Raw genomic sequence first — 23,110 nt, forward strand, 5'->3', positions numbered from 1 at the left:
AGCTGATGCCCGTGTGATCTGCTGTTTCAGAAACTCTCACGGCAGCAGGAGCAGAGGAACAAGAGTCTCGTGGCTTTTAGGGTGATTGCTGAATAAGCCATCGTCTGCTTGCACCACCTCCCTACCAGCGAGATGAAGGTAAGGGTGGGAGGCTGCACTTGAAGAAACCTTCACTTCAGGGGAACTGCAAGCAACACCTTGATGGCATCAGCTTGTAAGATGACAAAAATGCCTAGTGGGCAAACCAGTGACAACTTGGCTGCCTAGATAATGATTAAAGGGCAAAGAAATGCTTTGCTTCAGCCCACAAATTCAGAAAAGGAGCAGAATTTCCTTCCTGCACAGCGGCTACAGTAAATCTGTGTGTTACACACCTCCCTCGTGACCTTGTAGACCAAGTCACCACTGGAAACCATCGCTAGAGAGTAGGGCGAGGGACTACAAGGTACACGTGTCAGTGCAAGGCTCACACTGACAAAGGGACCACAGACTCTGGAGAACTCCCTGATCCTTCAGAGAGGACTCCTGTAGACGCTTCAGTGTCCCCGCAAAGCAGACGGGATGCTGGTGTTTAAGGTCTCATCCCACAAAGCAATAATGCATAATGCTCAGTTTAGCTTAGCCAGAAATGCTACTTTATTTTTTTAGGACTCCTACCTGCATCACAGGAATGTAGTAATGCAAAGCCCAAAATTAGAGTTCTCGGTTGCTTTTTCCATTTGATTAAAAAGTAACACCCTAGGGACAGTCAAACTTTAGCACAGATAGCATGAAGAAATATTGCAACAGTCGCCCTCATGATGGTAAGACCGTGGCTCTGTTCCCACATTTCCTCCTGTTTTGTTAAAGCCGTGGCCAACTTAAGTTAACTACAACAGCACAAAAGATGCATTTTTTTAAAAAGAGCAAATCAGATAATTAATATAAACAAACCCCCAAGGCTGGAGTTTAAAAAAAAAAAAAAAAAGAGTTAAAAGAAAGGAGGACCCTTAAAAAGAAATATTACAAAATCCCAGCTCCACTGAGGCTATTGCCATCACTGCGGCCAGGATTTCATCCCCCACATGGAAAATCACACTCGCTGTACTGTTAAACCCAGCACACATACACTTGTGGATGTGCCTTTTTGTGGTGGCAGGCTGGAAGGGCCAGCAGAGCACTGAAAAAACAGGTAAAATCCTGAATCACGCAAGGGGACTAACGTGGAGAAAACACGCACAAGTTAATGGCTATACCAAAGTTCTGCGTCTCTGGCGAAGACTGAGCCATAAAAGCAGTTATTACGTTTAAACGGTTATTATTAGTGGCATCCTTGACACCAGTTTCAAAACAGCACTGGGTACAACAGTGCAGCAATCTCCTGAAAATCGCATTGCCCCGTGTGTCAAAATCTTCAAAGCAGCTGTCGTTACACAAGCCTGCAGTCTGGCATGGATTCAGCCACGCCATGTGGAAGACTAATGTTTAATTTTTAGGGCATTTTAGGACTTTCAGTGCTTATGGGGAACAGTCTGAATGTGGGGTTAGAAAGGAGCTGAAAGTAGATGATGCAAAATGCCTAAAAACATGTTAACGAGATGACAAGGAGCACGATGTGGTAACACCAACGAGACATCCTCCCACCACCGCAGCCTGTCAGAAACAGGAGTAGCGAGAGCAGAGCTGCTCCTGGGAGGGTGGTGGGCCCTGCCAGGGAGGGCACCGCGGATCTCACTCACCAGCTGCCGCTGTTTCGGTGGGAGAGCAGGAGGAGGTGCCAGATCTTGAGAGGGGTCTAAGCTGATAAAGGGGTCATTGAACCCATAGACTTCCATGAGGTGCTTGTTCTTCTGCTGGTAGATGTGCTCATTCTGAGGGGTCTGGTAGAACATGGACGGCTGCGGCTCTGAGTAGTCTTCTACAAACTGCATATACGCCATCACTGCAAAAAAAGGTCACATCACTGCTGCTGGTCCACAGGCTGCAGCTGCAACAAGCAGGCATTCTCTAAATAAAGTAGCAGTAAGGCCATGCCACTCTTACTCGGGCTTTGCGGCAGGCCGGGAGCAGCAGGCTGGCAGGTAACACAGTCAGCTGCCATCCTCCTTGCAGGAAAGGATCTGAATATCCCGTCCTCCAAACCAGCGCACGACAACCAACCACAGGCCACAGAGGTATCTGGCAAGAGTTTTGCTCAAACCAGTGAGATCTCCAAACAGCTACTGGAGAAGGCTGATTCACTGCCGCTTAGCCCAAATCCCGTCCTCACGTAGTCCATGGCAATTTTGAGAGTATTCCTCAACAGCTAATGCCCAAAGTCACCAAAAGAAACAGAATAACTTCAGTCTGCTTTCTAGGAGCCACAAATCATCTTGCACAAAGATGCAACCTTGACAATACATCTATAATAAATCCTGTGCCTATAATAAATCTCATATCTGTAGTCAGCAAGATTTTGAGAACAAGGAGGCTTACAGCTTTTCTCCATTCTAGCAAGCTGATAAAAGTGTTATCGGAGAACACCTACCTGTGAGACTGGGTGTACCTCTCCCTCAGCTATTTATATGCCACTGCCAATGCTGGCACAAGAGACTTAGCTTTTAAAAATGCCACTGAATGCCTTCCTACCTCCCTAGCTCAAATCCAACACCCTTTGCTACCATCTCTTTCTAAAAGCATCTTGTCATCTCCAATTCTTGAATCCAACTGATTCAAACGGATTTCTGAGATGTGCTTCAATGGCAATGCTCAATGGCATCCAATCTCCTTTAGAGGACTCTTCCATCTGTACAATATCCTTCCAAAATCTATGGAAAGGCCCACGTAGGTCTGCCTATGCAGCTCTGACAGGGGATTAGTTACTGCTGCAATATTTTAGTGTTGGAGGGGGAGAATGACACACAGTGTCATAGAAAGATTACTACAAAACCCCAGAATTATTAAGGATCAGACGTGTACTTAATAAATGTAAAATAAAGAAAGAACTCTCTTCTATATACCTGGGAACGGGAGCAACAGATGTATTTAAGCATCATAAAAAGGACTAACCAAGGCTGTCACGTACAAGATGCTCTGTGATCATTGCTCCCGCCTTCCTGATAAACAAGCAGTTGTCAGTTTTTGTAAATCTGGTCATTAGGCGGCAATTATTCAGCTTCTGCTGGCATTTCAGTCGTACAGCTGAAGTGAATGGACGACTTCAGTGAAAGCTATAAATACAGCGACCACAATGCAGCACTCGCACATGGTGAAGCCGGTTCCCACACTAGCTGCAAGGCAAAGCCCTCTGTTCACCTGCCAAAGCAGCTCCCGGGCCAGCCGATGTCAAACAGGATGCAGCCGTGCAAATGTGTTGGCAGGAAGGAGTCGCTTCGCACCTGTCTTTTGCACCTTTTTTCAGATTTCCTCTAATATTTTAAACTCTGTTTAGAATTGGAGCTAACGCAGCTGCCCCTTCCCACAGAATGATGTCCCTCCTCCAAAAAAATAGAATAAAGAATTAAAAAATAAGAAGAAGAAAAGGTTGTGGCTGTCAGAGCACAGGAAACCTCAGCTGACGGATTTCAACCCCCACCGGTAACAGCTGCTGTCCCCATCCTGTGACCCCACACGGTGCTGCCAGTGGACAACGTGTCCGTGTCCCGCAGCACCGCCAGCTCCCGCACCACTCTGCCAAGGCTGCTGAAATTCTGACCTCCAATACCCCCGGCTACCCCAGCCCTGCTCCTCTTCGTCCCCCCGCCACCCTCCTGCCTTCTCGGCACCACTTCACAGAGGTAAGTCACCACCCTTGCTGCTTTGGACCTCTCCTCCTGGAAGGGGGTGCGACAGAGGTTTCAGACTGCAAGCACACGCGTGCCAGTGTGCGTCTGTGCCCATCATCTGCTGCTGTTGAACTCATGTTAAAGCCAAGATCAAATCTGGTCATGCAAGTGAATTTCAGCCTAACAGGGAAAAAAGAAGCACATTCTGGCAATATTCTCTTATTTGACATCATGGTGAAGGAGTCTCGATGTAGAAAAGATAGAATTGCCAAAATACTGTTTTCAAATATCAGTGATCTGGTTGACTAAGGTACTCCTATTAATACCTGTGCCCTGAAAAATGCCTTGGTATCGTACTACAACTTTAGAAGATAAGATCCAAAGAAGGCTTAGGAAAGATAATTCTCTAGCAGCAAAAGTGAACTAAGGCTCAAGACTCCTTGCAGAAGTGTAGAGGACAAGAGCTCGAGGGAAAAGACCGCATTTTGAGAGCTCATCAACTGAGCAGGACAAAAGCCAAGAAGCCAGGCTTGGCAGTCCTGGTATAACACAGCAGACATTCTAATTCAGAGCAACCCTCCACGCGGAGTTACCTACAAACCCAGTGCTTCACTGTCCACACCTGGAGACAACACTTAGGGTCACGCTGTGAGTTCCTGGGTTCAGACGCCTGCGTGACACTACAGCTCGGGAAGTGTTGGCGCAAAGGGCATCACATTAGACACTTCCGTAAAATTAAATTACTGTTAACTCAAGGTAGTAAGCCTGAATGCTGTTGAGAGCCTTAACTCAATCTGCAAGGGAATAATGAAGAGCTCTTTTATCTCAGCTCTTTATGAGGCTAATGCATCCCATCGCCATGGCAGCTCCCCTGCCTTGCTTGTTACAACTAGTCCAGGGCGGGGGAGCACGTCTGCCTCTATTTTGTCATCTTCTCTGGTTTTAGGTGAAATGAAAAACAGTTGGGATGGTGAAATACAAACCTGGCTCAGGAGTAGAGACTGCAGAGCACAAATTAAAATGGGCACCCCAAGAGAGAAAGGGAGCAAGGACCACTCCTGAGACTGCTGTTTGCAAAGGGTCTTCTCTCCCCCCTCTCCCTCCATCCCCTTCCCTCTCTGCTGTGGTTTTCAACAAGGCAGAAAATTTAAAAAGCAGATGGGAAATTACATCACCAGCTCAGACCAGGCTGCACGCCCTGCAACGACTCCGAGCAGAGGGAGAGACAGGGCCGCAGCCTCCTCGGAGAGCAGCCAGGGTGGAGCGACAGTCTGAAGGCAGAGGAGGCAGGCGTGAGAGAGACACCTCTCCCGTCACAGCATCGTGCCCAGCTTATGTCAGTTCTGAACCCAGACAGAAAATATTTGAAATTAAAAAAATAAAAGCTTGAGACTGAGGCTAGGAACACCTTCCCAGCAATCTGCTTGCAGTGCCTCGGCCATCATTTCTGAAGGAGCTGAAGCTGCCCCGGGATTTCTAGCACACACCAGTTCTTCCCACATGGTAGAAGTCACGGCTACTGCTCGGGGCGCACCGGCAATGCCCGAGCCAGCACACCGCGCGGCCGGTGCGCTCAGCTGGGGAGAGCGGCTGCAGGAGAGGAGCGACGGCAGCGAGCCACCTCTTAGCAGGGAAACACCCTCGGACCAGCAGTTGTCAGGGTCTGCAGGGAACTGCTAGAAGCTTCCCAGCAATAAGGCACATCTGCAATACAGGTCAGGCACAGCAGCGTCCCGTGCAGAAGGCTCACTGAAGGTCCAGCCCAGCTCCTGGCGCCGTGTCAGCAGCCTGTGTTACAACTGGCCCCCAACAAGTGCAACAGATTCGTGTGCATGGGCAAGAGCCAAAATAACGGAAATTCTTAAGCTATACTGCACATCAACTCACTGGAGAAGTCAAGGTCAAATAAGCCCGTCTTTGCTGTCACCTCCGGGAGGAGAGCTGTTTTTCAAAGAGCTGGCGTTGTCCGCTGGCGAAGCCCAGGCTGCCCTCAGCATGGTTCCTGCGGTTAAATACCAGCTGCTTACAGGGCACCAGGCTGCATTTTGTTCCCACTGACAGGAGGGAAACATGAATAAGTGCCTCACCACTAGTTTCCAAGCTGTTTGGGGGGAGGATCTTGTTATTTCTGACTCTGGGCTCTTCGTGGCAGAAGCTGCTCCGTGTCTGTGTCTTGTACAGCAGGAGCACGATGCTGGAGCACGAGTCTGGAGTAATTTGCCCTTAGCACAATAAGACGTACTCTTACAGCACAGTAAAATAACAATAATTCATGCCAGACTAAAAGGCTTATCACTCCTCTGTTTAAATTATACAGAAGTCAACTCTTGGAGGTCCCTCTGAGCACAGCTCACACCACCACACGTGGTTAACTCAGGCTGGATTTGCTGTATATTATCAATTACAAGACCAAAGTCTCTGCTGCAACATTTCCCACCAGCCACCAAAAGATGACCCACAACGAAGGGACTACAACCAAGTCCCATCTGCGAGACCTCTAGATCTTTTTAATGAGTTCATGCATCAGCTCCGGACCCCAGGAGTTTGCTGGTGTTGTGGAAGCAGAGATGCCTCACGCATGGGATTACACACGAATATCTACATGCATCAGCCTCCAGGCAAAAAAATCCTGGGTGCTACCGTACAGCCTGAGTAATGTTTTACTGCCCTTTTAATGTTGAAAATAAAAGTAAAACTAACAACCACAGATCTGCGGTGTGATATACTATGGAGTAAAGAAAATCTAAAACGAGTTCTCAGTGTCACCTGAATGCAATTAAAAAATCCACAGCAGTAAGGAATTAGCACAAATATTAATACAAGCTTTGCAGCAAGGATGCTTTATCAAACCATCACAGCTGACAACACAGTAGATAGCAGCTTCTACCTTCCCTAACAATGCAATCTGATGAATACTCCAAGAGCTTCTGATAGTGCCAGATTACAGATGACAATTAACTCTATTCTAACATCAAAGAAAATTCACATACAAGGCCTTGGTATTGAGGTTAAAAGTGTGCACAGGCAATAAAAGAGAAGATAGCTTTTAAAATTGTTTTTAAGTAATTCCTTGACATCTCACGTGATAACAGAAAACAAAGACGTGAGGCTTAAAGAGAAAAGCAAACAGCCCAGGTCTCCCTTTCAACTGTCAGATTGGCTCTTAGCCAAGATTCACGCAGGCGACCCCCCCTGCTAAAGCTGCCTACGTGTACAGGGATGCATCTCCCTGCATCCATCCCAGCATTCAGGGTGTAAAACCACTTGGAGCCAGCCCTCGTTATTAATATGCAGAGCCCACAAGGACCTGATCCTGCAGTAAGGGGCCTCTGTACCACCCCCCCTTGCAGCAGGTACTGCCAGAGAGTATTTTGAACAGCACGAGCCGTAACAACCAACCCTGGACATGCCCTGTGCCAGCATGTATTTCCTTTCTGGTGTCTACAGACAAACATCTAAGCTCCTTTATAGCTGCTTTCAGTATCTTTTAACTGCGTGCTTACTGGAGAGGGACAATAGTGATTTCCTGCGTATGGGGACACACTGAACTACAAGACCTCCACTTTCAGGTGGGTCAAGCCTTGTGGTCTGATTAAAATCCCAGAGGGTTACCAATATGGACTTAAGTAGGGATAATGGCAATGCTTTCAGCCAATGATGTACTTTAAAAAAACACCTGGCTGGCACAGTGAACTATCACAGAAACGGACAGAACACCGACCCTGCTGCACGACACACCGATCTCACTTCCACCTTATTCTCAGCAAAAGAGACTATAAACTACAGAAATGAGTCAGAAGGTCAACTCAGCATTTTTGAATCAGCTCTTTACTGGGGCTGCCAGCCATACAACGTAGCGCTGTTGATCCAGATGCAACATCCAACTGCAAAGCGAGCCAGTGACTAGTAAACTAACATCGACTAGTTAAGCTAACATCTGCTGGATCTCACTATGTAGTCCACAGCCTTCCTTGGAGGATCGGTATGGCTGCTTTTTTGGCAATAGGTTTCACATGTTTTCAGCCACGAACAGAAAATCAGGAAATCAGAAGAAGGTCGTGAGCGTGAGTCAGAGTCAGTACTGGTGTGCCAGGAGTCTGGCTGGGGATGGCGAGCCTTCGCGTTTAGAGGCTGCTCATTTTAACGACGTGGGAAATTCTTAGGCATCCATAGGAAACGAGATCTGTGACAAAACAGCAGTACTGGACACTAGGTTAATAGTGTTGTCTTGCACAGCTATGTGGGTGACTATGTTCCTATTGCCAAGTAACTGCTCTGGCAATGCTTGGTTTTGGACAGAAAAGCAGCCCTTTCTCCGAGCTCTTGGAGAGTACTCAATTCTTTTCTGCAGTGGGAAAACATTCATAAAATGGGGGCGGGGGGAAGGAATGGACATTAAAGGGGAGGATAAACCAGGAAGATCTGTAGGGCAGTGTGCCTTAAAGATTCGCACTCAGGTAAACAGAGAAGTCAAATGGTCTCACTGTAGTAATGAAGATGCTGCGGGATGCCAGCTCCCCTGGGCCTGGGTCGTTCCTGGCTCCAAGAGTCACTCCCTGCCCATCAAAGGACTGACACTTCCCTTCCATGCCTTTGACACTGACTGATTTTGAAACTCAGCCTCACATAAGCAAAGGCATGACCTTGGGTTCACCATTACTTAGTGGTCATCAGAAGCGCAACTGCAAGGAAAGGGAAAGGTAAAAGTAAAACGCAAACACAAGAACTTCCTTACTGTGTTTGTTTTTCTTCTCTGGCAGAGGTGGTGGCTTCTCTGGGTCACTGTTAGAATCTGGAGCAGCAAAGTCAGCAATGAATTCAACGGGTGCTGAAGAGTTTCCTTGCTGGAAAGGCAAAACAGCAGCAAACGGCGTGAAGGGTACTGATGGGACAGACACTGCATTCTGCATGTCATCCTCCGAGATGTTATCGTATTGGGAAGGGTGCCTCTCGTAGGACACCCTGCAGCCTGAGTTATCTGAAGTCTGAGAGGCTGCGCTCCTCCTCTTCTTTTCTGGTAAAGCTGGAGGAGTCTCTGTCGGCTGTGCTGCTCCCGAGAGGCTGCAGAATTCCAGCGGAGGAGAGCTGCCCTGCGGGAGCTGGAAAGCATGTCCATGGAAAGGGGAGCCAGACTCACCCAAGGACTCTGGCAACGGGCTCAGGATACCTGGCACCTGCTGAGGGATCTGGTCGGCATTTGAGAGGTCCTGCTGCAGGAATTCGTAATCCGGATCATAGTGATCCGATTGATCTGGTTAAACAGAGGGGACGGGAGAATGATGCATTAGTTTCTTTCTTTTACTGTTTAGCCCTTTTGTCAGTTCTGCCCCTCCCATTCCATCAGTTAATTAATCAGTTCATTTAATCAGAGTGGTACTTCCTTGCTGCAGGTAGATCATTGCAGAGATTATTTATGTTTCACATTTATATTTTTCTTTCCTAGTACATAGAAACAACATCGCTTTAGTCTACCAGAACTGTCATTTCTGCAGACAAGGCTGAAATCAACAAAACATTCCACTTGAGAGCTGAACTGACTTTGAACACAATCATCTATAGCTAGGGGAACACATTCCCTCGGGCTTTTTCCTATCCGACAGAATGTAATTCTGCACACAACCGCCTGCAGCAACGACACGGTGACAGCTGCAAGCACAATCCATTTACTGCTGCATCACAGCTACGACAGCTCCCAAACGAGAGCGAAGGGGGCTCCTCTAGCGGCCCCGGACAACCCCCCGCTTACCTAACGTTTCACAGCTTGTGTTGCGTGAGCACTGACCACTGTCGCGGTCCAGGGAAGAGAGCTGCTCGTCAGACTTGCTGAGTTTGCCGATGCTACTGCACGGCGAGAGGCGAGGAGATTCCCCCCCGTAGGAGTGGCTTCCCCCCGACAACCTTCTCTGGGCGTAGCAGTCAACATCAAAATCCTTAAGCAAAAAAACCAAATCACTGTCATTCTTGGCAGCTTGCTAGCAAGCACGAGGTCAAGGAGCAAACACCTCACATTAAGAAAACCAGGAGGGGAGAGGATCACTGCTGCTCACCCTCTCTGGTTAGAAAAGCTCGTCAGGAACACAGAAAACCTGTGATCTGGTAAAGGGCCCACGCCAGGGAGCTCTATGTGTTCTTGCTTCCAGGCAGGGCATGCTGTGACCCACAGTGGACTTCACAGACGCTGAGAAGATGACCATGTTCCTCACCGTTACACACACCTGATGACTGCTTGCCGGATCACTGATACTAGGTAACCAGAATGCAAGATTTCTGATCAAATACCTGGGGCTCTAGCAAACATTTGGTTAGCTCAGGTGCATGCAAAGGGGAAATATGCTACAGTGAGACACAACTTTGTGCCTGTGACTGCATTTCTATTTTGGAAATTACCTCACGCTTATCAACCTGCAAGTGAACCCCTCAAGTATTCCCTCTCCTGCAAAACCACCTAAATGTGATTGTACTAGTGACTGAAGAACTGCCACGGCTTTTTCTGGGTCAGCCAACCGACAGCAGAGGCTCCCCAAGCCAGAGCTGAGGCTTTGGGGACGAGGACAAGATTTGATGTTGGTGCTATTTAATAGGATTCAGGTCCTCACTGCTGAGTTAGTAAGTTCCTGAATGTGTAAAGCAAACCCAGCCATTTACAATCTCATAAACACCAGGCTAGCACAAGCGATGGAATATGATTAACATGTGCAGTCCCAAGTTTTCCATTTTTCTGCCAGAAAATTTAACAATTTCCCCAAAGCACCAGCAGTGGTCAGAGCAGCTGCTCAAACTACTACTTGGATTAAAAGATGTTTTAATTGTGACTGGATGAATACGGGTTTCTAATCTCAATGTGCCACACGCTCCCTGTCCTGTAAGTAAACCCTGCTGAGACCCCGGCAAGCTCAGCCAGCCCCTCTGCGTCCCCAGCTATCCGACCACTCGCATCCTCACACTCTGCCACAGCTCAAGGCAACGAAGTTTGATTATCTGTTCACATTCTTTATTACACTGATGTTCCTGCCACTAAAACTCGCGCTCCAGAGCTCTCCCGTACGGGGCTGTTTGGGACGAGCAGCCGCGTGCAGGGAACGGCACCTCTCTGAGCTTCTGCTAAAGCTCACAGCACGTTTCCCTTGGCTTCCACAACGGGGTTACACCGTTACCTGTCTGTTGATTCCAACTGGTAAACTGGACCCACTGGTGGCTCGGCTCATGGGGGCCACAACTGCCACTCTGGTTGGGGAAGGTGCTGACTGCCGTTTTTTAGGGGGCAACGCTGGTGGAGGGCTGCAAGACACAACAGGCATCAGGGCTTCCATTACTCCCTCAGCAAAAAGACTTTTAGAGCCTTCACAAGCTTGTTTTCCAGAAAGCCTTTGACTTGCCAGGCTCAAAGCTGACAGGTCCAAAGCTGGCCAGAAGCTATTCAGCAAAGCGTATCCACTAACAAATATTAATTTAAGAATACCCTCACAGGTAAGGTCCTGTTCAGCGATTTATTTTTTAAGGTTGGAAAAAAGTTGGTATTTCTCAACAAAAACAACTGCTGTTTTAAAAATTATTTTAAATGGAGGTAATTAGCACAGCAATTATTTCTTAATAAAAGCAGTAAAAATCCAAATTAAATGTTTTGGTTGACCCAAATATTGTTTCCATTCACAGAAGTCCCTACTCCTCAAACCCTCCAGGTTTGAAAAATATTCAAAGTTTCAAAAACTTACAGGAAAGGAAAATTCTTTTGGTGAACTCTCTTGGTTCAAGTAAGAGAGTAAGTAAGAGTTCAAAGTAAAACTCTCTTGGTGAACTTCAGGGAAGAAGATGGCCTGTGTTGCGCTCACCGTGTGTACCGTGAGGGCCCATGTTTTGGCGTGAATCTTTTTCAGATACACACATTAGCAGTAACTAGTGAGATTTTAACCCCTGTACTGTACTTTTCGGTTTTGCTTCTAATGACACATAATTCTGGTAATCATTGAGCCTGCGAGGTTCCCAAGAACCCACATATTCTGTTCCTGGAATATACCAGGAAATTTTTATATAACCCGTGAGAATTCATAAAAAACGTGATTCTTTTTGCCAGCCACAGCTCTTGGTGCCACATTTTCAAATTAGCACATGACACGTATTTTTCACGCCATTCATTAGCGCCAGTACAAGAGAAGAAAAACATCATACGCCCAGACCAAAAACCTGCAAACTGGGGGTTTTCTCTTCCTTCTCAAAATAGCACATAGAAACTTTCATGTGGTTACTCGTAGAATGGGGTAAGAACAACCAAGTAAAAGATTTTTTTCACACACTATCGGCTCCTTTCACTCTTAAGCTGATAAGCAACACAGAACAACCTGGATCTGCAGGACAGAACATCTCCCATTGGATACAACAGCACAGGATGCTGCTGTACAGTGTGGTATTCACATAGTTTTAAATAAGGTTCTCATGCGTTTATGGGATGCCTCTCACATATGGATCTCAGGGCACAGCTCTATCCTCACATAAAAAGAGGGAAAGGAAAAACAGATAGTAAAGAGTATTGCGCAAAACAGGACAGAGAGGACACAAAGTCATAAACAAGAGTCCAGGAGCAGGGAAGAATTACTCTGGAGAACTGTAAATTCAGAGGCATCACTGACCCTCCTCATGACCTCTCTTGTGCACATTTTGCCAAGACTGTTCAAAAAACAAGAAGCTGGTAAGAGCCACCGGTATTTTTCAGTCAGCTGGTTGGCCAGTATTACCTGTTTTCTGCCACACGAATGCTAGGCAGAGGGGGTTTAGGCGGTGCAACTTCTTCATCCATGGAGTCGGTCAGTAGCTCGTTGGATTGAGTCATGTTAGTTGTTTTGTTGAGGATCTCCATTTCTCGGTCTGTAAGGGGAAGTTCTGATGGGCTGCAACAAGCAAAAGACAGATTGTAGACCATAAAACACAGCTGGAATGTAGCAGGCTGACAGATTAATACATATTTTAAATCATATGCAATATGAGAGGCGCCTACAGCAGAAGGTGGAATTTGCAGCTGCAGGTGGAATTCCATGTATATGCAGAATACCATGTGCACGTGTCACGGCCAAGTGATGTTTCATTGCCAGATTTTGGTACCTTCCCGATCACAGCATATAATTCTCTGTAAGTGATCCCACTGCAGTGGATGAGGCTACATAAAAGACATTACGCTACCCTCTGTGAAGAATAACTGAATGCTTTAACTCAACTATCACCAGTCAGAAATTATCCCTTCTGTTTAGTCCTGCACGCAGAAAAACTCCTTGTCAGTGACCCACCTGTCAGATTTACATGCTGGTAAACTGGGTTTAACTGGGCTTGTGGGGGAGGGATGCTCCTGCTTTTCAATCGTGAGTCTGACCAGCTCCTGATGGATGGAGAGAAGAAAAAGAGAATAATCGTTATTTGCTGAATGCTGCGCTCAAACATCCTAGGGACAGAAAGGGATGGTACTGCAGGAAACTCTCGGTTACCCAGGTCATGGATTAATGAGGGCACAGACACAGCGAGAGCTGAGCTGGGCTTAAATCTCGTACAGAGCTGTGCCGACGATGCAGCGCTGCTTCTAAGGAGCAGCTGCAGCCAGCAGTAGTTTAGCCATATTTGAGTTAAGTTCATAAACCCTGGCCCTATGGGGATTCTGCACAAACCCACATATGTGCCTTTTTGTTGTGCTTCCTCTTTCCTCTATTGTCACAAATGTGTTCCAGTCCCCACATCACCCTAGAATAATGGCAAATTGACTTTACGTACATAAATATAAGTCTTACACAGAGTAGTTCACCTAGTCAGCAAAAAAGAAAAATAAATAATTGCTTTATATTTTATAAACTAGTATGAATTTGTTTCAAAAAGCAAGCTTTCTGTAAGATACCCAAGAACAAATTAAATAGTGAACACCTTTATGAAAAGGCCTGCTTTCCCTGAAGCCATCTTTTAACATATTAGCAATGGAAGTCTCAATCAGTCAAGGAACTACTGCAGTGTATCTGTTATAGGCAGATAAGGCTCTGGATAAAGAGATAAGGGCACGATAATCCTGCCCTACAAGTCTGCCAGCAGTCAAAACAACAATCATTCACGCCAGAAAGGAGAGAACATTTTATGGATGTTTGAGGCCGACAAATAGATCTACTGCTCACAGATACAAACACGTGCCCTCTCCCAGGCAGGCTGGAAAACTGGCATGGCTTCCCGACAGTATTGGCTTCCCAGCGTATTATGCAAAGGAAACTATAAGGGATCAATTTTAATTTCTTTTTTTTAAAGCAGCCCGAATACAGTCATCATTCCAGTATCATCTTCACGTCCACATCTGCTGAGCTTGGGAACAACTGCCATTGCTCTCTCAATGCAATAACTGCAACTGGAATGTCGTTGTCATCATCCTTCCGAGGAAGAGAAATATTCTAGCTGAACTTCCATGGGTCAACACACACACACAACAAGAGGAATACGCTACGGCACTGGATGTGCAAACAACAGCAAACACAGCCCAAGTGTCCACCACAGCTGGTACTGGTTTCCATGTTCTATTTACATTCTTGGTGTGCTCAGAAATAATTTATACCATGTCAGCCAAAAACACGACAAAACACTCAGCTTCCTAGAAGTTGTCCTGGAAAATCCCACATGTGGAGAAGGAAGAGAGAGCACAAACAGCACGTGTACAGATGTCCATGTGGGCTAACGCTATGAAGATGCTGCTGGCTGGGACAGACGGACAAGAGCCCTGGCGAGGAGCAGCGTGTTCTGAGAAGTGTCCTGATGAGAAAAAGCACAGCACCAAGGTGACCACAGCTGACCAGCCTCGCCAGCTCCCACCTCCAAGGAGGGCCACGTCCCCCAACGGGGAAACACTCTGTGAGAAGGAGCAACGGACCGACAGGGCTTTTGACAGTCTATCAGCTCCACCGCAGCAGTGTACATCTCACAGTATACAGAAAAGTAAGATGGTTAAGGCCCTTCAATCACAGAAGAACTATGGTGGTAACACAGACACTGAGCTGACCTCAGACTTCTCTGCTGAGTGTCCCCAGTTACTCAACAGAAACTGTTTTTAAAAAAATGTACTTTCCTCTGTTTCATCCCCTCTTTCAGGATGAACAATCTTTAATTAAAAACTAGCTATTCCTTTTAGACTTTAGAAATTCCCATACAAAGTTTACAGAACATCACTAGGAAAAACAAACGTAGGACCTGGGAGCCTACAAACCCCAAACAAGGCTTTTCTGTAAATCAGACGATTTGGAAATCACACAGTGACACCATTTGACTCTTCTGGCTGCAGCTGGCACCACGCTGAGTCACTGTCAGGAGTGATGACACCATGGATTGCCACCTTCCTGCCTTCTGGACAAGCTTCCACCGCTGAAGAAGTTTCTGGAGACTCTCATGCAGTGGAACAGGCTCAGAGTCAGACGCCGCGGGGCTATCGGGTACTCGCCAGCAAGAACAGTTGACTCCACACAATGCTTAAGAGCACAATAAGGGAAATAAAATGTATGGGCATTCAAACCAAAAGCCAAAATAGAATGTGTTGGGTTGGAAGGGGCCTCTAAAGGCCATTTAGCCCAACCCCCCTGCAGTCAGCAGGGACATCTTTAACTAGATCAGGTTGCTCAGAGCCTCATCCAGCCTGCCCTGAGTGTCTCCAGAGGTGGGGCCTCCATCACCTCTCTGGGCAACCTGGGCCAGAGTCAGTATGTTCCAATGTCATATATATAATATATATATATATATGTCGAAAATACTTCTTAAACATCCTCCTTGAACGGGCTATGGAAGGGAAAATGTAACGTCTCCTTTTCCCCACCTTTCTTCAGCATGTTTCACACCTAAAACCCAGCCAAGGCCAGTGCTGCAGACCATGGTGGTGGCAGCTGTGCCACCACGGCGCTGATGAGCCCCTGACACTTGGGGCTGAAGTGCTCGATTTTCCTATTTTGCCAGTTGCAACGGACACATCCTTGTCCACCACATGGGAATGTAGGCTACAACAGGGGAGAAAAACAATCAGATTTGGCTCAAAAGTATCTTTAGAACGATTCAAACCATTGTGGCTGTGAAAAAAACCCCAAAACACCTCCCACCAGAGACACCGAGACAACATATGATTGCCAATATGTGAAAGGATCACCTGGACTCCAACTTTTTCTCTTCTCTACTAATCCCAAAGTGAGAACTATCATTTGAAAATCAAGCCAAGATCTTCAGTGTACACAGAGAGGTAATCAGCACGCAACCGAGCCAGATGCACATTATGCTATTCCTTATCAGCAAGTAAAGAGATTCCTGCAGCAGTAATTAGAGATAATTAAAGCCTCTCTACAAACTTATGCTACTTCAGCAAGCTGGAAATTCCAAAACGAGATGGATTTTTAAGAAGTTACATAACCAAAACAAGGATTTTTTTTTTTTTTCTTTTTATATATGCTAGCAAGGCTAAAACCTGAGATCAAACCAGTAAGTAACACAAGTGAACAAGTGACTCCTCTATGCTCAATTTTGAAAACGAAGGGGGAAGTAAGCACTGAAATGTGGAAGTGGATCTGGTGTGATCTGCCAGAAAAACAAAAAAGACTCTCCACAGCAGAGAAGTCTCCAACTTCTCAGTTCTGCTTCCAGATCTTGGCCCTTCTAAAATAAACCTCGTTCCTCCCTGTGCAGATGAGTGCACGCCGCTCCCAAATGCTGACCTGCTGATGGGCAGGCACGTTCGCATCTACCCAGACGGCCACACATCTGCTCTAACCACGCTCCAAGCTGACCAGACGTAGGCCAGCTCCAACTGAAGGCCAAAATAACTTTTAGTCTAACAACAAAGCAGAGACGGATATAACCGTGCCGCCCAGCGGGGCTCAACAGCTCAGGCTTAACGCTGCGTGGCCGTGCCTGCGTCGCTCCCAGCCCAGGCTGGCTCCCAACTGGGAGGCAGCAGGTACCAGGGGTTTGAATACTACTTAGCGTGAAAGGACAGTGCATGTTCAAGTCTCATGCAACGAGACTACACGACTCTATCCCGGATCTGTTGATAACACAGCTCTCCGTGGGATCGTGCAGATTCATTAAGTGATAACAGAGGGAACTGTCTCGCTATTTGCTGGGTATTAGAGCTCAGATACCACAGATTTCCACAGACTGCAAGTTGCTGCTGAATTCCAACAGTAACAGCAGCTGAGACATTAACCTAAACTCCTTTTCTCTATCCTGCTGTGCAAATTTAAGACCGGCTTTACTTTTCAAATCTGGAGCTTAAAGTTAAAGGGCATAATGTGCAAAATAATCCTGGAAAATCTGTCTTCTTTAGGTGATAGGAGTGTTTTGTTTCAAAGATATTTGTTTAAAACGCTCGATAAGTAATAGCAGATTTTAGTATCTGTGTTTGAGCAACATTAAAGAGATATTCGGAGCATGCAAACACCACATCAAGACTCCTGAAAATGTGACAGCCAAACCTTGGGAGATCCACTTCACTTTCGCATTCAGCTTCTTAAGAAAAACTGAGCTGAGTTTGAGTACAGTGAAAGATGCCTCTTCCTGACACACTAATCCAGGTGAAGCACCTGCTGCAGTTCTTAAAACAGCAACTTTCCCACTGTACTTGATCTAAACATTCACGTTTCGATTCAGCCCTGCTGTTGAAAGAGGCTTAACTTTCTCTACAGTTTGTGAAACAAGGTTCTCAGGAGATATGATGGTCTCTGCTGGTGCCCCGAGCCCAGCTCAAGCCAACTTTCACCTGCAGCGCCAGGACAGCCGAATGACCAGCCTCCGTGGCCATCAGCCCAGAGACAAGCCCGGGAAACAGAAATAATGGGCACCAAAAGCTTACCGGGAGGCAGAAGGAAAGCCAACAGCTTTCCCCGGGTGGGGCGGGGAGGGAACGCTGTAAGCAGCTCCCACAAAGCTTACAAAGGTTTCTGTTAAACGTTCCCATTAGTTATGTAAAATTAATCTCCAGAAAACATAGCTTAGCTCATCACCTGTTCCACACCCTAATCCGACTGCTGAAAGCGGTGATGTATCACTGATGAATCCCTTGAAATTTATGTTAAAACATGGAGCTGGAGTCTTTGATTCTCTGTGGCCATCGATAGGAAGCACTTCCATTATATTTTACCTAGACCAAAAATATGCAAACTCTGTCTTGTAATCTGCATGGGAGACTGCGAATGACTTGCTAAAAATTTAATGCAATGCTCAATAAAGATTTAGCGTTTCTTCCAATTCATCCAAATGCCAGGGAGAGCATTTCAGAAGTGCACACCAGTAGCCAACCCATTGATGACAGTCTTTAACCAGCACACCAAGCAGGATCATTTTGCTTACAGAGCGGTTGATCTAAGAGGTAGTTTACTGAAGGCAAGAATTGGATCTTTATATTTTACCGGCTCTTAAAAACCTCTTTCAACTGTATCTCTTCTAAAATACATTATTATATACTTTATAGAATATAGAGTATTTGTCTCATGTACCTTGACTCCATCCAGAACAGCTTTTATTACACCCTTCACTGTTGTCACCATCTCCTTGTCTTCTGAATTCACACCTTCCAGCATCACTTGATCAGACCAGCGAATTAGATTGGCCAGACTCTGGTACACACGGCTATAGCAGGACGAGATGGCAGAACTGGACGGCAGCGGAGGAAACAGTTGAGGAAAAAAGAACAAAATGAAATTATGGAAATACTATCAAATGTTATGAGAGTGCTTGATTTAAAATTAATTTCACACTGTTAAAAATGTGATTGTTCTCCTCTTCTCTCTGGCGTTCAGAATTTGCGTTTAGCAGGTGCCAAAGCCCAGGTTTCTCCTCCGCTGCAGCCGCTCTCCCGTTCTCCAGCACCAAATGGGATGACACGACGGTACAATCAACAGCTCACTCCCAGCTAGCCGAGAATGAATCATCTGCGCTGCAGGTTAACACAGCCATGCTAAAAAGAACATGCTTTCCCTTTTAGTTTACAGCTCCATCCTATGCCTTAACTTCAAAGGTAAATATTTAAGTCATATATTTAAGTCTAATTTATATTATTTCAGTATTATCTATGCTTTCCTTCATCCTTATTAACTTTCCCCAAAAATGTCTCAGATAATTGAGAGCTGACTGTACTCATTCCTTCACAAATCATTTCCTCACTGTTTATAATGCCTGAAATCATGTAATTAAAACCCGCTTCTGTAGAGAAATTGAACTGAATGAATTTCAGGTTTGGAAGAGGAAGGGTGTTGCTTTGTTTTGTTTTTAATGGGAAACAGAATTGAAGCTATTGTTCTGAAGGGGAAAAAAAATAATTTGGAAGGATGACAACTCTAAATAAAAGTTAACTGTAACAACAATGCTCAGAGGCATTTCCTTGGCCATTCTGAAAACACTTACTTCATTACTAAACAAGGTGTGTTAAAGGCACCGCTGATGGCAACGATTCAACAGCTCTTTGTAAAGTTGAATCAATTTCAAACTGCACCGAAACCATAAACAGATAAGAGAAGGTGTAAACTTGCAATCATTACTGATACAAGTGTTCCAAATCTTCCCATTTCTCTCCGGTATCCCTTTCACACTGGTTTAACTCCAGTAATTTCATTCTCTGTGAGAAGAGAATCAAGCCCACAAGCTTCAATGAGGTTATTGAGGTGAATGAGGTTTGCAGGACTGGGGAAAGAACTACTGTCGACTGACAACCAGGGGGATAACAAACAGCAGCAAATACCTTTTTGTTTGGTTGTCCTTGTTGGTTTTTTTGTTTTGTTTTCTGTTTTTTTGTTTGTTTGTTTGTTTTGTTTTTTTTTTTCTTTTAAAGCATGCTGCTTGCCATTTGTTCTAGTTTCAAATGAAATTAGCTTGGTAAGAGCTATTTCCTAAATAGGGTCCTCCCCCTTCGCTTTTTAAGGCTTTGATTTCTTTGCCATTAATCTTCAGTCTGCTTCCTTCTAAGGAGGCGGTAATTGAAAGCCCATTTTGTGCTAGATTTAATTACTTTTTTCCTTGATGCAAATGCTTCCCCTAAAGCAAAAAGAAGTCCAACAATACTTGTAGGGCTTTCTTCCACACTGACACAAGTCTTGCTCACTTTTCTTGAGGGGCATTTGTTCTCAAGATCACCCCTTTGTGCCCTGCCACTACTCAAAAGAAATAAAGTGCAAAGGTAGGCGTGAAAGGACGTGGCTTTTTGAGAATGCCTGATCCCCTTTTTTTTGTGAGGCTAAACGAGGCAGAACATACATATGGGATCTGAGCTTTAATACATACCATTTCCAGAGAGACTTATCACTACGTAGAGTCACTGACTCCTGACTATGAGAATTCTGCTTATATGGGTAAATACGGATATCTAAGAGAGAGGGTAAAAGAAATTTGAAGAATAGAACTGTCTGCTGAATACCATTTAGTTGATACTTATTTTCAAATATATTCTTGGAAGGAAAGATCACCCAGTGAACACCCAGTGGATACATAAATCAAAGCAAGTGACTATAAAGATAATATGTTCTATCCTAAAAATATTTGCTGACATTTTACATGTTCTTCTGGTGTACAGGGAAAGTTTGTTCTTTCTTTTATTAAGTGAAAGCAGGTGCTTGTCAGGAATTTAATGGCGGTGGGAAACCTGATAGCAACTTTTGTGTCTGTACGCAGAAGCCTGATGCATGTTCCCATTCTAACAGCTATTGCTCTTTGGAGTTCTGCAGATCTAACCCAACCTGGATCCCTCCTGTCCCCACCACTGCCTCCTTCATTCTGTAGTCAGGTACGACCCTGACCTGTGCTTTAGGGCCAAAGACAGCTAAGCATCTCTGTTTGCAGAATATTTGGCACCCTGCTGCTGTCCCGACCATCCTGTAAGCCTTTCTTGCACCAGAACTGAAATAAGCATTTTGAAACAAAAATTTTGGACATACTCAATAGGAAAACAAATAGGAACAGCAGAAAAACTGGGTGGATTTCAGGAATCAAACACTGCATTTCTCTGCCTAGATTTGTGCTTTTCTCTGTCTGTGTTAATTTTGCACTTTACAGATTATTCAACAATGTTTGCTTGTTTGGTGTAAATCAATTGCTCCAGCATCTATGGGATGAACAGCAGCTATGTTTTTATGGCTTGACAGCTCCACAAATTCTTATAATCCATGCTGAGCTTTGCTTTGCCAAATTTCTACTTCTTTTCTGGTTTCAAACCCACCATCTAAGTGGTTAAAATATAATACACATAATCTGTTAAAACATAAAATAAATAATCTGTTGAGAGCGCCCAGGAATGGACTCGGACTGGTTAATCTACTGAAGTACATCTGTTTACTCCTCTTCCGTATCTGATCCAGTAACATCCAAAAAAGCAGTTAAGAGTGCAGGCTCAGACTTCTCCACTATCAGGGTGGATAAATTGACCGCAGAAAGGGATTAGTCTGAAGATAAACTCCTTTTCAGGTAAAAGCTATTGGATTTGTTAGCTTTTAGGATACCATCATGGACTGCAGACACAGTATAGCATCTAAGGAGACTCTTCCGCTAGCAAACGATCAATTTCCAAGTTTATGCTAAGAATCAGCCCTTCCTCCTCTCTGAAACCATTCTGATTTGCTTTATCTTTGCACAGCATGGGCTTCTTCACAGCAGGGAATCTGCTTTTAAATTATGTTTGAAAACTACCACATAATTAGTAAAAATAGCAGCCACTTCATTAGCCACTGCAGCATTTCCTGTCTCCTGCGCGATGCCATTCTTCAGACACCAGGAGAGAATCTGGGAGCCTGCTGGTCTGCCACCGCCCCAAAACCCAAGAAGGGTTTCCTACCCTTCCTTACGAGAGGGAAACTCACCTTTGCTGGATGCGTGGATCGGTTTGCACCAAGGGCAGGATGGCTTCCAGCACTTTACTTGCTGAGCCTGGCAGCATCTCTAACACTTTCTTATCAACTGCCATTTTGTCCACAATAGTCTTAAAGTAGCGCAATGCACTGACGACCTCCTTCTCCTTTTCTTCTAGCCATGATACATTCTAAAGGGGAGGAAAAAAAAGGAGAGAGATGCTAAAGCCTCGGGATTTTTAAGGGCAAGGTTACTTTATCTTACCCGAAGTATGACAACACTGAATGAGGTACATTCCACGAGGGCTGGAGAAAACCCCTTCTACCACAAACACTTTTAAATTGAATCACTACTCTTTCTAAAGAACAGTCACTGCAAAACTGCACCCACACTTTAGCTTTCTGAATTATGTGCATTCCAACCTGAAAGCTAATCTTGATCAGTTTTAGGCCAAGATTAACACTACTGATGACATTAAGGGCACTGCTTGAAACCCACGCGCCAAACGGGGAGGGTGAAAGAAAAGAATATATGAAGTGCAGATAGTAATGATAATGCAAGAAAGGAAGCAACAGCTACTGGGTTTAATAGTTGCCCCTCTGATGCAACCAAAATCCAACCCCCCAGTCAGAAAAACTTCCAAACTCCAGAACAATCCAAACAGAATCCTCCATTTTTCTGCCCACCCCTGACAGTTTCAATGACACACATGATGTTGAACCTTATTATTCTGAGTAATTCTGCTGACGCCAATAAGCCTACTTGTACAAAAGTGGGCTACAGTCTTGTCTCTCCATTCACAAATAAAAACCTCCCTCTGATCAGCCCCCAACCGGAGTCATTCTGTGATGCTGCTGAACAAGGGAACTCACAGGCTTTCCGTGGGGACAGACTGAAAGCTAAATTTTGGCATCAGTGAACGAATGTTGCGGAAGGGAACAATTCATTGGAACAAAGCTGAGTTGTGGTCACCAACTTCTGTGCCACCACCGACAGCAGACGAGGAAATTCAGAAGTGATACATGATATCTTAATGGCATTCTGGACAGGGATATGTTTTAAAAGTTTACCAGAGCATGCCTGGAGGACTTTCAATGCCACAAGTAGTTCCTAAGTGAGATTTAAATTAACTACTGAAGACCGCTAGAAAAGGAGTGGAGAGCTTAGCAGAGTCAGGTTTCATCCATTATCTCCTCAGTAAATTCAGCTTCAAGAATTAATGACCTATGGGCATTGTGTGCTCCCCATACTCTTGTCCGCCGTTCTACTGCCGCTTTTCTGCAAAACCAGGTCAGCAGCCCAAACAGTTTTAGGAAGAACAATTTATAGGCAGCACTGGTTAGTAATTTGGGGGCAGTTGCACAAAGGGATTAGAGTCCCAAGTTCCATCTAGCTCCAACTTTAGAAGTCGAAGTCCCAACCCAAGATCTGCAAACCACCCTGTCATTTTCCATCTCATCTGGGAAGGGCCGAAACTCCGCTGCTGCTTCCACTTCTGACAATAATCCTTGCCAGGCACCTCAAGGTCTGATCTGCAGCTCCCAGAGCTCCAGCCA

General features: G+C 45.4%; 1 protein-coding gene across 7 annotated transcripts in view; it reads right to left on the minus strand.

Moving 5' to 3' along the window:
- The window catches only part of RAPGEF1 (Rap guanine nucleotide exchange factor 1), an 87,136-nt gene that overhangs the window by 26,859 nt on the left and 37,167 nt on the right, over positions 1-23,110 (minus strand). For all 7 annotated transcript variants that reach the window (XM_054220379.1, XM_054220380.1, XM_054220377.1 and 4 more), the window contains 8 exons: positions 21,566-21,744; positions 18,218-18,374; positions 13,019-13,107; positions 12,473-12,625; positions 10,898-11,021; positions 9,490-9,673; positions 8,479-8,994; positions 1,719-1,921 (listed from right to left, as the gene is read on the minus strand). In XM_054220379.1, coding sequence (XP_054076354.1) covers positions 1,719-1,921; positions 8,479-8,994; positions 9,490-9,673; positions 10,898-11,021; positions 12,473-12,625; positions 13,019-13,107; positions 18,218-18,374; positions 21,566-21,744 — 1,605 coding nt within the window. The remainder of the gene's footprint in view (positions 1-1,718; positions 1,922-8,478; positions 8,995-9,489; positions 9,674-10,897; positions 11,022-12,472; positions 12,626-13,018; positions 13,108-18,217; positions 18,375-21,565; positions 21,745-23,110) is intronic.

Source organism: Rissa tridactyla, chromosome 14 (genome assembly GCF_028500815.1).
Source record: "Rissa tridactyla isolate bRisTri1 chromosome 14, bRisTri1.patW.cur.20221130, whole genome shotgun sequence".
NCBI lineage: Eukaryota > Metazoa > Chordata > Aves > Charadriiformes > Laridae > Rissa > Rissa tridactyla.